At 43.1% G+C, this 12,772-nt stretch overlaps 1 protein-coding gene across 2 annotated transcripts in view; it reads right to left on the bottom strand.

The window, feature by feature from the left end:
* Window positions 1-11,083, bottom strand: part of LOC110527503 (anosmin-1) — a 28,052-nt gene extending 16,969 nt beyond the window's left edge. For both annotated transcript variants that reach the window (XM_021608817.2, XM_021608816.2), the window contains exons 1-3: window positions 10,800-11,083; window positions 5,607-5,654; window positions 131-190 (exon numbers count right to left, since the gene is read on the bottom strand). In XM_021608817.2, coding sequence (XP_021464492.2) covers window positions 131-190; window positions 5,607-5,654; window positions 10,800-10,997 — 306 coding nt within the window. In that variant the 5' untranslated portion in view covers window positions 10,998-11,083. The remainder of the gene's footprint in view (window positions 1-130; window positions 191-5,606; window positions 5,655-10,799) is intronic.
* Window positions 11,084-12,772: the final 1,689 nt, after the last annotated feature.

The raw sequence follows: 12,772 nt of genomic DNA, 5'->3' as shown, positions 1-12,772 counted from the left end.
CCAAGAAAATGTCTATGGAGGAGAATCTGAACTGAACTCTACTGTTTTAGCCTCTCAACATGAAGCCTCTCCTCAGCGTGTTCCTCCCCCCTAACTTAACGAAGTGGGAGGCTGTCAAAAGTCATCGTACCTCACAAAGCTCCCGACACTGGCTCTTCAGGTCCCAGGAGGCCTTGCAGGGTTCCAGGCACTTTGAAAGTGAGAGAAACAGAGATGGAGGTGAGGGCTTGTTACACCTTCCATGCCACCACAGGAGATTTCTGAAGCAGCTTAATAAATTAAAAACGTGTCGCCACGGTATTCAAAAGAAATACTTGAATACTTCTTCTGCCCTCAATCTCCCTCAATATAACAGCAAAAAGTGTTACCACAAACTTTAGCAGCTTGAGGTTTATTGGGAGGAATCTTTGTATGCATCTGACATCTGTGGCTTTGTCGGTGTTCCTGACTCTCTTGAGGAAAGAACAGCTAAAGAACTTGACAGTCGGTTGCTGGACCCACATTTAATTTGGGGAACATCAGTTTAAGGGAAATAAATAGGATGTTTGAAAATCAAACAACACCACTCTTCCACAGTGTGTTTGTTATTAACTATGTGCTTCCTGTAGTGGCTTGTAAATCTGTACTGCTGTCCTTGTCCCCTGAGAGACACTCTTCCTGCATGAGTAACCCAGGATAGGCTGCCCAGGGGAATATTCACATTTCCAATTTCATGCTGCAATGAAACACCGTGGTTGGTAGCCATGGAGGAAGGCAGTGGGGAATGTTGCATCACAATGTACAGTAAGGCTAGTGGCTCTAAGGGTAATTTGAAAGTTACCATATTAGAGTAACAATATCCATTTGATATCCAAGTTGAACTATGCTGAACACAAATATAAAACGCAACATGCAACAATTTCAATGATTTTACTGAGTTACATTTCATATGAGGCAATCAGTCAATTAAAAAAAAAAAATTGTGCCCTAATCTATAGATTTCACATGACTGAGAATGGGTGCAGCCATGGGTGGGCATGGTAGGGCATAGACCCACCCACTTGGGAGCCAGGCCTAGCCAATGAGAACAGGTTTTTCCCCACAAAAAGGGCTTTATTACAGACAGAAATACTCCTCAGTTTCATCAGCTGTCCGAGGGGCTGGTCTCAGATGATCCCGCAGGTGAAGAGGCCGGATGTGGAGGTCCTGGGCTGGCGTTGTTACAATTGGTCTGTGGTTGTGAGGCCGGTTGGACGTACTGGCAAAATTTCTAAAAAGACGCTGGGGGCGGCTTACGGTAGAGAAATTAACATTAAATTCTCTGGAAACAGCTCTGGTGGACATTCCTGCAGTCAGCATGCCAATTGTACACTCCCTCAAAATTTGAGACATCTGTGGCATTGTGTTGTGTGACAAAACTGCACATTTTAGAGTGGCCTTTTATTGTCCCCAGCACACAGTGTACCTTTGTAATTATCATGCTGTTTAATCAGCTTCTTGATATACCACACCTGTCAGGTGGATGGATTGTCTTGGCAATCTCTGGGATCTTTTTCAGCTCATGAAACATGGGACCAACACTTTACATGTTGCGTTTATATTTGTGTTCAGTATATAAACTCGGTATGCTTATGGTTATTATTTCTTACTTACTTATGCCTTGACACAAGTATAACAGCATGTCCAATACACTCCTACAACCTTCTAGAGAAAACCTCAACCATGTAATGCTTTGTTGAAGGTTTTCAAGGCGTGAAGATCGGAGTTGTCCTGGGGCAACGTTTTGGTCGGAATGAGAGTGGGAAACACATTTATCTTCAGTTGCTGTGAAAACATGAGCAAGTGTGTGTGTGTGTGTGTGTGTGTGTGTGTGTGTGTGTGTGTGTGTGTGTGTGTGTGAGCGTGTGTATGTGTGTGTGTGAGTAATTGTGTGAGGGGTGGAATGGGGTGGAGAGTGCTGGTAGTTGTCGGAAACTCTGAATAACGTGAAGGAAGGAGGCACACGTTTAAATGCAGCTGAGGTGCCCACTTTATGGTGGGGAAAATGCGGAGACCCTGCCGAGCTCACGCCAGGCCCCACTGCTACTTGTATGGAAGGAACATCCTGAAACTGCTACAGGCTGACATTGTACCCTTTCCCATTCACTAACACATGCTCATACATTGCTCATCCATTCAACTAGCTCTCTCTTACCCCTCTACTCTCCTGTAGTACCCTGTCCTCGCTTTATCTCTCCTACAGTCCCTCCATACTACAGTGTACTGCATGTCTAAAGCTCTCCCATAGTGTCTAGATCCTCGGCTCCCTGCCATAGCCTAGTACCATGTCGTACTATGACTGTCCCCGGCCTGTCATCTCTTATCTCCCTTCTCTGGTCTCCAACTTGAGATTCTTCCTCTAATCCCAACTGACGCTCAGACTCTCTCGTCTCCTCGTTCTTATTGTGCCTCTCGGCTACGCTTCATTTTCCGCCCCATTTCAAACTCAAACCAAGCATTCCTTTCCACTAGCGACCGGCCGCAAATAAAGCAGAGCTCTGGGACTCTAATAGAATGCCTAGGAATTTACAGAACACCTAAGGACTCTCTTCCACTGATGGAAAAAGACAAAGGAGTATTACCCCTTGATGGCAGAAATTTGATAGACATTTGAAAGTCAATAATGCTTACTCTTAATTTTTGAACACAGGAAAACCTGCTCTGTTTTTACAAAGGAACCAGGGAAAACACAATAAGCACCAGCAGAGTGCACATGGCCATTTCAGTATGCAGTAGGACAAGACTGAACCGTTTCCTCTCTGAACGACAGTAGATAATGGCCTCAGTGACTTCTGACCGTGCATAACGCTGCTGTTCTGTTTGTGTGGTGAAGACTGAGCCTGCTTCTCAAACGGTACCCTGTTCTCTATATAGTGCACTCCTTTTGACCAGCGCCATATGGGCCCTGGTCAAAATAAATGCACTAAATAGGGAAACGGGTGCCGTTTGGGATGCACGCTGTTTGTATTGTAGCACACAGCAGTGTTTGATACCGTGCCCAGATGACACCCTCCCTGGAGAAAAAAAAGACCCTGCCTTTGTCTCTCCCTTCCTGTTTCTACAAATTGAACAGGCTTTGGGGGGGTTCCAGAGTCTTTCACAAGAGGACAAGCCTGTGCCAGCTCTCTGTAGTGCTAACACTGTTCATTATTTTACATGGTCATGTCTGTGGTGGAAGGAAGAAGATGTGGTGTGTTAGAAATGGCACCCTATTGCCTGCATAGGGCTCTGGTCAAAAGTAGTGCACTATATATGGAATAGGGTGCCATTTCAGCCTTGTTTTTAGTCCTTAGGTCCACATCATCCCAACTGCTAGACCAGTAAGTGTTAGTTGGTACACTAATGACTCCCAAGTGCTGCCTAAATGCCAATCTGAAAGAGCCTTGGCTTGTCGTGAGGTGATAAAAAAATAATGACTTCAACTAAGCATTCATATCTGCAGAGCTGAGAGGCTGACGGGCAGCCCGGTGTAATGGCATGGCAATTATAACCGTCCACGGCTCTCCTAAATGAGGCACTGAAGCGATCCTGTCATCCCCTGCTAAGCCTTTGAATGAAGATGTGACCGGACTCTATTGTGTCAGACTATGGTAATCATCTATAGTAGCCTTAATTGACTGCCTGCCTCGACGAGATAGTGACAGGCAGATTAACAGTCACTCATCGTTACCAGGGAGGTCCATAGAGACAACGTGATGCTGAGTGTGCATGGGCAAAGTACAGGATGATCGGACTATTGTGACCAAACATTATCATAGCTCTACTGGATGTAATCACTGAGGGCATTAAAAAATGGCATCACTGTTGTTGTCTCCGATAAGTTGTGGGTGGACTTTTAGGGTAGCCGTAAACACTGCTGCAAGCAATCACCAAATGCAGACATGCGATGGCTTACGCAGCGAAACAAATCATCGCCTGTAATCAAATACTGCAAAACATGAGGGTCTGACTTCCAATTTTGTGGTTGAGCTGGAACTACAGATTACATAGTAGGCAGTGGCATTTCAGGAAGACCTTAAATCAGACTGAAATCCTTGAGCAGCCAATCAAATCTAATGTTGAGTTCTGGTGCTATACTGAACCATTGGTGATACGTAACTGAAAGCAAAGCAAGATTACTTTTAAAGTGAGACCGCAGAGACATTAAGATCTCCTTAGTGAGAATAAATTGATTCTTCATCTCCACTTCAGAGCCTCTAATTTGGCAATTAGCTACCATGTAATGAACATTCCACAACGAAGAGGATTCTAATTGGCTGTGTTCTTTCTTAACGAGAATAGAATATCATTATTACTTTCTTAACGAGAATAAAATAGCATTATCATCACTCCTCACGAAAACAAGGAGAGCGCTGAAATGTATAATTGTATTATTTATTATATGCTCAGTTTCACCATTAAAAACAGAGCAAAAAAAACAGCACATCGGTTTGGTCCTAGTGTGGAGGATGCGATCATGCTACAGGGATTGACCTGGTTTAAAGTTTGAGTGAAAACTCTCTCTGGAGTTCTGGAGAAATCTGCTGAGCAGTTGGCCAAATGTTTTCATGGATCCACCAAGAGAGGTCAGCGGTGGGCTGACTGTGTTTCTGCTGTGAGCTTACCCTGGGTTCTGTCTGTCTGTCTGTCTGTCTGTCTGTCTGTCTGTCTGTCTGTCTGTCTGTCTGTCTGTCTGTCTGTCTGTCTGTCTGTCTGTCTGTCTGTCTGTCTGTCTGTCTGTCTGTCTGTCTGTCTGTCTGTCTGTCTGTCTGTCCGTCTGTCTGTCTGTCTGTCTGTCTGTCTGTCTCAGAAAGAGATGCGTGTTGTTGTGCTTCTCTCCCACACGGTGACACAAACACACAACTAACCAGAGTATTATACTGTAGTAAACAAAGTAACAAAACAATCACAACGACAATTCGAAACTAATTAGGAATATGGCTTCAGAATAAATAGCTACGAGTGTGAATGTGTTATTGAAAAAAACATTCAATTGATCAAAAACATGAGATAATATTGTTCATAATGGTATTTGACTGCTGTTTGCATGATGAGATATGACAACTGTGCAACCATTCTATTGGCGTATACTACAATATACTGAAGCCTGTGGAAAAAGCACAAAGGCAACATGTCAGCTTCACTTCTGTACACTGTGGGGATAGTATACTGAAGGGCTGTTAGAGAACGTTACTGTCCTCATTACCAAAAATGAGTGGACCTCTGTACCCAAAGACAATTATGACCTCCAGAAAGGGATATGCAGAAATGTATTTGATGAAAATACAAAGTGGAGAGACTAAGAGCTTAACAGCCAAGCATCCATCTAAAGCACCTGTCGCTATACGTTGCAATCATATATTTTGTAGGCTCTATGATCTACAGAGGAACAGTACATAGCTAGCTGCAGTATATTGGCTGACAGTGATGTATGGTATTGCATGGTACATAGAGTACTGTGTAAGAACCAATATGACAATGATTTATCCTGCTATTTGTTCAGCTGCTGACTTTCCCTGAGAGCTTTTCCTCTCTGAAAATAGATCATTCAGTTTTGTGCGATTTCCGTCATGTTAGGTATGGTATGAATGTAAACATCAGTACGTTACCTTGGCACACTGTCTATGATTTTGACACCAGCCCAGGGATCCATTGTTCTGAAAGGAAAGAAGAGAGTAGAGGAGAGTCAGTAGTGTAATTACTAGGGAGAGTAGAGGACAGTCAGTAGTGTAATTACTAGGGGGAGACGAGAGTAGAGGACAGTCAGTAGTATAATTACTAGGGGGAGAAGAGAGTAGAGGACAGTCAGTAGTATAATTACTAGGGAGAGTAGAGGACAGTCAGTAGTATAATTACTAGGGAGAGTAGAGGACAGTCAGTAGTGTAATTACTAAAGAGAGTAGAGGACAGTCAGTAGTGTAAGTTCTAGGGGGAGAAGAGAGTAGAGGACAGTCAGTAGTATAATTACTAGGGGGAGAAGAGAGTAGAGGACAGTCAGTAGTATAATTACTAGGGGGAGAAGAGAGTAGAGGACAGTCAGTAGTGTAATTACTAGGGAGAGTAGAGGACAGTCAGTAGTATAATTACTAGGGAGAGTAGAGGACAGTCAGTAGTGTAATTACTAGAGAGAGTAGAGGACAGTCAGTAGTGTAAGTTTTAGGGGGAGAAGAGAGTAGAGGACAGTCAGTAGTATAATTACTAGGGAGAGTAGAGGACAGTCAGTAGTGTAATTACTAGGGAGAGTAAAGGACAGTCAGTAGTATAATTACTAGAGAGAGTAGAGGACAGTCAGTAGTGTAAGTTCTAGGGGGAGAAGAGAGTAGAGGACAGTCAGTAGTATAATTACTAGGGAGAGTAGAGGACAGTCAGTAGTATAATTACTAGGGAGAGTAGAGGTCAGTCAGTAGTATAATTACTAGGGAGAGTAGAGAGTAGAGGACAGTCAGTAGTGTATTTACTAGGGAGAGAAGAAAGTAGAGGACATTCAGTAGTGTAATTACTAGGGAGAGAAGAGAGTAGAGGACAGTCAGTAGTATAATTACTAGGGAGAGTAGAGAGTAGAGGACAGTCAGTAGTATAATTACTAGGGAGAGTAGAGAGTAGAGGACAGTCAGTAGTATAATTACTAGGGAGAGTAGAGAGTAGAGGACAGTCAGTAGTGTATTTACTAGGGAGAGAAGAAAGTAGAGGACATTCAGTAGTGTAATTACTAGGGAGAGAAGAGAGTAGAGGACAGTCAGTCATGTAATTACTAGGGAGAGAAGAAAGTAGAGGACATTCAGTAGTGTAATTACTAGGGAGAGAAGAGAGTAGAGGACCGTCAGTAGTGTAATTACTAGGGAGAGAAGAGAGTAGAGGACAGTCAGTAGTGTATTTACTAGGGAGAGAAGAAAGTAGAGGACATTCAGTAGTGTAATTACTAGGGAGAGAAGAGAGTAGAGGACAGTCAGTAGTATAATTACTAGGGAGAGTAGAGGACAGTCAGTAGTATAATTACTAGGGAGAGTAGAGGTCAGTCAGTAGTATAATTACTAGGGAGAGTAGAGAGTAGAGGACAGTCAGTAGTATAATTACTAGGGAGAGTAGAGAGTAGAGGACAGTCAGTAGTATAATTACTAGGGAGAGTAGAGAGTAGAGGACAGTCAGTAGTATAATTACTAGGGAGAGTAGAGAGTAGAGGACAGTTAGTAGTGTATTTACTAGGGAGAGAAGAAAGTAGAGGACATTCAGTAGTGTAATTACTAGGGAGAGAAGAGAGTAGAGGACAGTCAGTAGTGTAATTACTAGGGAGAGAAGAGAGTAGAGGACCGTCAGTGGTAAACTCGGCAAAAAAAGAAACCTCTCAGTGTCAACTGCGTTTATTTTCAGCAAACTTAACATGTGTAAATATTTGTATGAACATAAGATTCAACAACTGAGACATAAACTGAACATTTTCCACAGACATGTGACTAACAGAAATTGAATAATATGTCCCTGAACAGAGGGGGGGGGGGGGTCAAAATCAAAAGTAACAGTCAGTATCTGGTGTGGCCACCAGATGCATTAATTAAGTACTGCAGAGCATCTCCTCCTCATGGACTGCACCAGATCTGCCAGTTCTTGCTGTGAGATGTTACGCCACTCTTCCACCAAGGCACCTGCAAGTTCCCAGACATTTCTGGGGGGAATGGCCCTCACCCTCCGATCCAACAGGTCCCAGACGTGCTCAATGGGATTGAGATCCGGGTTCTTCGCTGGCCATGGCAGAACACTGACATTCCTGTCTTACAGGAAATCACTCACATAACGAGCAGTATGGCTGGTGGCATTGTCATGCTGGAGGGTCATGTCAGGATGAGCCTGCAGGAAGGGTACCACATGAGGGAGGAGGATGTCTTCCCTGTAACGCACAGTGTTGAGATTGCCTGCAATGACAACAAGCTCAGTCCGATGATGCTGTGACACACCGCCCCAGACCATGACGGACCCTCCACCTCCAAATCGTTCCTGCTCCAGAGTACAGGCCTTGGTGTAATGCACATTCCTTCGACGATAAACGCGAATCCGACCATCACACCTGGTGAGACAAAAAACCCGACTCGTCAGTGAAGAACACTTTTTGCCAGTCCTGTCTGGTCCAGCGATGGTGGGTTTGTGCCCATTGCCGGTGATGTCTGGTGAGGACCTGCCTTACAACAGACCTACAAGCCCTCAGTTCAGACTCTCTCAGCCTGTTGCGGACAGTCTGAGCACTGATGGAGGGATTGTGCGTTCCTTGTGTAACTTGGGCAGTTGTTGCCATCCTGTACCTGTCCCGGAGGTGTGATGTTCGGATGTACCGATCCTGTGCATGTGTTGTTACATGTGGTCTGCCACTGCGAAGATGATCAGCTGTCCGTCTTGTCTCCCTATAGTGCTGTCTTAGGCATCTCACAGTACAGACATTGCAATTTATTGCTCTGGCCACATCTGCAGTCCTCATGCCTCCTTGCAGCATTCCTAAGGCACGTTCACACAGATGTGTACAGTGCAGGCAAGGCTAAAGACAGATAGTCATCTGACCTCTCTGTCATTATCAGGTCAATGAATGTCTGCATCCCAAATGGCACCATATTTCCATTATAGTGCACTACTGTTGAACAGGGCCTATAGGGCTCTGGTCAAAAGTAGTGCACTATGAAGGGAATAGGATACTATTTGGGACTCACACAATTCATCATACCCATGTTATGAAGGCTCCCATGGCAGCGCAAGGGACATGAAAGTCAGAACAGATAAAGGTGGAATAAAACAAATTTTAAAAAGATAAGGACATTTTGTTATGTCACTTTGACTAAATGAGTGGAGCACCATGTGACCTCTGACGCAAATCAGAACTAGTCTCACAAGTCAGACAATTGTTTTCCGAAATATTACACGTGAAAGACTGAAAATCAATGGTAAGGCTACACCCTAAATGGCACCCTATTTCTTATATAGTGCACTACTTTTCACCAGAGCCCTGTGGGCCCTGGTAAAAAGTAGTGCACTACATAGGGAATGTGTGTCATTTGGGATGCAAGCCTAAATTTGAACCACCTCAAAGCAGACTCTAATGGTCCTGTCCAACATCTATAATCCAGATTGATGGTGGCATTAACATGATTTGAATTCACTGTCTGACGTAGATTATGTCATGTTAAAAAAATCTCAGAAAGGCACTTTTCAATATGGAAAGCTTACGATAGATTCAACAATCTGTACCAAGATGTATTTCCATGGCTGCTTCCAGCAGAGACCTTTCAAACAATATGCTTCATTTTAGTCACGTTCACCTGTCCATTACTATGTGTCGAATTGATGAAAACGTATAGCTGAAGCGTACTGTAGCTAAACCCAAGTCTGGCAATAAGAATTAGCCATTTTATAGGCTGACATGACATAGTATCCTATCCACTCCTACAATGGGTAGACTTGATCTACGATCTATGACAGGAATTCCATCGCAGAGGGAATAGATGGGCTGCCCTTGCAATCTAACATTGACCCTGCTACATGATCCGTGGGAAGTAGTGATTAAACAGGTTAAAGGTCATATCCTGACCCTTAGAGAGGTCACAAGTGCTTAACAGTGTGGCTAATGATGTGATGTCAGTGCAGTTCCAGTCCTATGATAATAAACCATAGCTAATAGCCTTGTGTCTCACTAGTTCACCATTCCATATTCCCTATGGAGCCATTCATTCAGTCAACTATATAGGCCTACTATATGGGAGTATACTAGTGGGTATTCTCACAGGACCATCCTTCTGAATCCTGAGGCTGAATAGTGAGTAACTGGGCATGTTCACTGCTAAGGCTTAGTTATCTCCATGTACTGTCTGTTTTATTTGATTTGATTTATTTCACCTTTATTTAACCAGGTAGGCTAGTTGAGAACAAGTTCTCATTTGCAACTGCGACCTGGCCAAGATAAAGCAAAGCAGTGCAACACAAACAACAACACAGAGTTACACATGGAATAAACAAATATACAGTCAATAACACAATAGAAAAAAATCAATATACAGAGTGTGCACTTGAGGTAAGATTAGGGAGGTAAGGCAATAAATAGGCCATAGTGGCAAAGTAATTACAATTTAGCAATTAAACAATGGCGTGATAGATGTGCAGAAGATGAACTTGCAAGTAGAGATACTGGGGTGCAAAGGAGCAAAAAAATAAATAACAATATGGGGATGAGGTAGTTGGACGGGCTATTTACAGATGTCATCTGTAAATCCAAGGAGGAGAACATGAACTTGATCATGTGACCTGGGTGGCTCAGTCACAGTGTCATAGGCTTGGGACTGGAGGGGTAGTGAAGGGCTTGATATGGACGTAATTTGGATAACAAGCTTCTCTCTCTCCATCAGCCAGTAGGTTGCTCCACTTCTCAATGCAGAATCAGATTTACAAATGGGACATGGTGAAGAGAACGTTCTAATGAGGAGTACAGTGTACTCACAGTTTCCTCTGTCAGAATATGATACTGAACTCATTTCATTTATTGTGTCTAGTTTGCTTGCAAACTTACCAAATCTAAAACACTTATTGTGAGGCCAAAACCAAACTTCAGTTATCAGTTAATAATCAACTAAATAAATAAACCAAAAGCAAAACAAGAAAAACAAACATTCTCTTATCAACAATGGGATGGTCTATTTCAAGCACATTCTGGTTTATTAATTCATTTGCGCATAAAAAGCAAAGGGAATATTATCTAATGCAGTAGAAACAATCAAACTTTGACTTTATTCCATGAAGACAGCAGCATGCTCGCCCGCTTGTTTTGGCCTTACCTCCACCTGAGATTGTTTGGAGAGCGTCGCTATGCGCGTGCTGTGCAAGCTGAGGCACCTGGACGCACATCTCCCTCGGTAGACGTCGTTCATCGACCGGGTCTCGTCTTCCCTCTTCGTCTTCGCATTGACACTCAAGAACAAGATACTCCACCAACAAAGACTCGCAAATACACCTCGACTTTTGAATAATGACATGGTCTAGGCCTTTTCTCCTGCGTGTGTTTCCCCTCGTAGCAACGGGACGGGTTTGTGACAGTTTGTGGATGCAGCCCGGGAAACTGAGGAAACTTCTATGTCGAAGGGAGGAGCCAGGGTCTGAGCTCAGCCTGCCATTGGAAGACATCTACCATAAAAGGCAAATGATCTCAGGCATGATGTGTGTGATGAGTTTGGACCGTTGCCATCTAGTTGTTTAATTGCTGACATATTTGAAGTTATGACTGGCAAATAGCCTCCAAAAATGACAATCTAAATGTAAGGGCTAATCTACCTTACGCGATAAAACTAGGTCGAGTATTATCTTTAATGATACTGTCCTGCTTCAAGTGAAGAAGGTATTTTGATAAAAGGTAATAAATAACACGTGAACAAAATCGACAGATTCCACCCCTCCGCGCTCCTGTTCACCTGCCACTCACTACACCTGTTTATGGTCTTTCCCAATACATTTTCTGGGGCCAAAAAAACAACAACATAGAACTGCAACAATCACTTCATAATCTCTTAAATGTTACCCTTGACTGTACTGAAAAACTCGTTTTCTACATATTCATTGTGTCTTATTTGGGATTCCTCCCTTCATTTTCATTAATTCATTCATTAAGTAATTCATCCATTCTTCCATTCATTCATTCCTTCAAACTTACCTGACTAACAATAGTTAGTATAGCATAGTAGTTCTCTAGTAGAATGAGTTTGTTGCCTCATGGAAACCTATCTGGGGGGCGGGAAGTTACACAGCTTCCAGGGAACCCCATCATTTTCACCGGTAGCAGAAAACAACATTTTAATGGGCAAAACTATAAAAACTAACCACTACCATATCTCACAAAGTATCTCTCCACGTTTTGGCACCGTTTTCTTGCCCACGGAAAGGAGAGAATATGACGTGTAGGAAATATTGAAGAAATCCTCCCGTAGTTGGTATTTTTTTGGTCATGCTCATTGAAAAATAGTCTCTGCTTGGAGCATTAGCCTCCTGTGGTGATAATGACTGGCCCATACCTCTTCTATGTTAGGTTTTATAGAGTGGTGCTGTGCTGAGCTGTGTGGAATCACAGCAGCTGTGCTGTCTACTAACTACAGTGTCATAATTAGTCTACAGGTGAGGAGTGTTTTCTGACACTGGCTGCAGTTCAGAACCAGAGTCAGGTTCAATCTGTCCATTCACAGTAGCTTTAGTTTACACAGAGGGAAGATTGCGGAGAGTGAATGATGAAGGGTTTGGTGACTCAGTTTGTCTTCTGTCATTTGGACCACAATTGCATGTTTAAATGCAATCATGTATTTAGTAGAAATGGCATGGGGACCCTCTCAAGTCAAATCAATTCGAATCTAACTTTATTTACCACATGCGCCGAATACAACAAGTGTAGACTTTACCGTGGAAATGCTTACTTACAAGCCCTTAACCAACAGTGCAGTTCAAGAAGAAGAAAGTATTCAACAAGTAGGCTAAAATAAACAGTAATAATAAAAAGTAACACAATAAGAATAACATTAACGAGGCTAAATACAGGTGGCACTGTTACCGAGTCATTGTGCGGGGGTACAGGCTAGATGAGGTAATCTGTACATGTAGGTGGGGGCGAAGTGACTATGTATAGGTAACAAACAAACAGCGAGTAGCAGCAGTATACAAGGGAATTGTTGAATTGTTGAATTATGAATTGTTCAGCAGTCTAATGGATTGGGGGTAGAAGCTGTTGAGGAGACTTTTGGTCCAAGACTTGGCGATCCAGTGCCGCTTG

This window comes from Oncorhynchus mykiss, chromosome 7 (genome assembly GCF_013265735.2).
Source record: "Oncorhynchus mykiss isolate Arlee chromosome 7, USDA_OmykA_1.1, whole genome shotgun sequence".
Lineage (NCBI taxonomy): Eukaryota > Metazoa > Chordata > Actinopteri > Salmoniformes > Salmonidae > Oncorhynchus > Oncorhynchus mykiss.
Note: the sequence above shows the minus strand (reverse complement) of the source record. Positions and strands in the feature narration are given on the sequence as shown.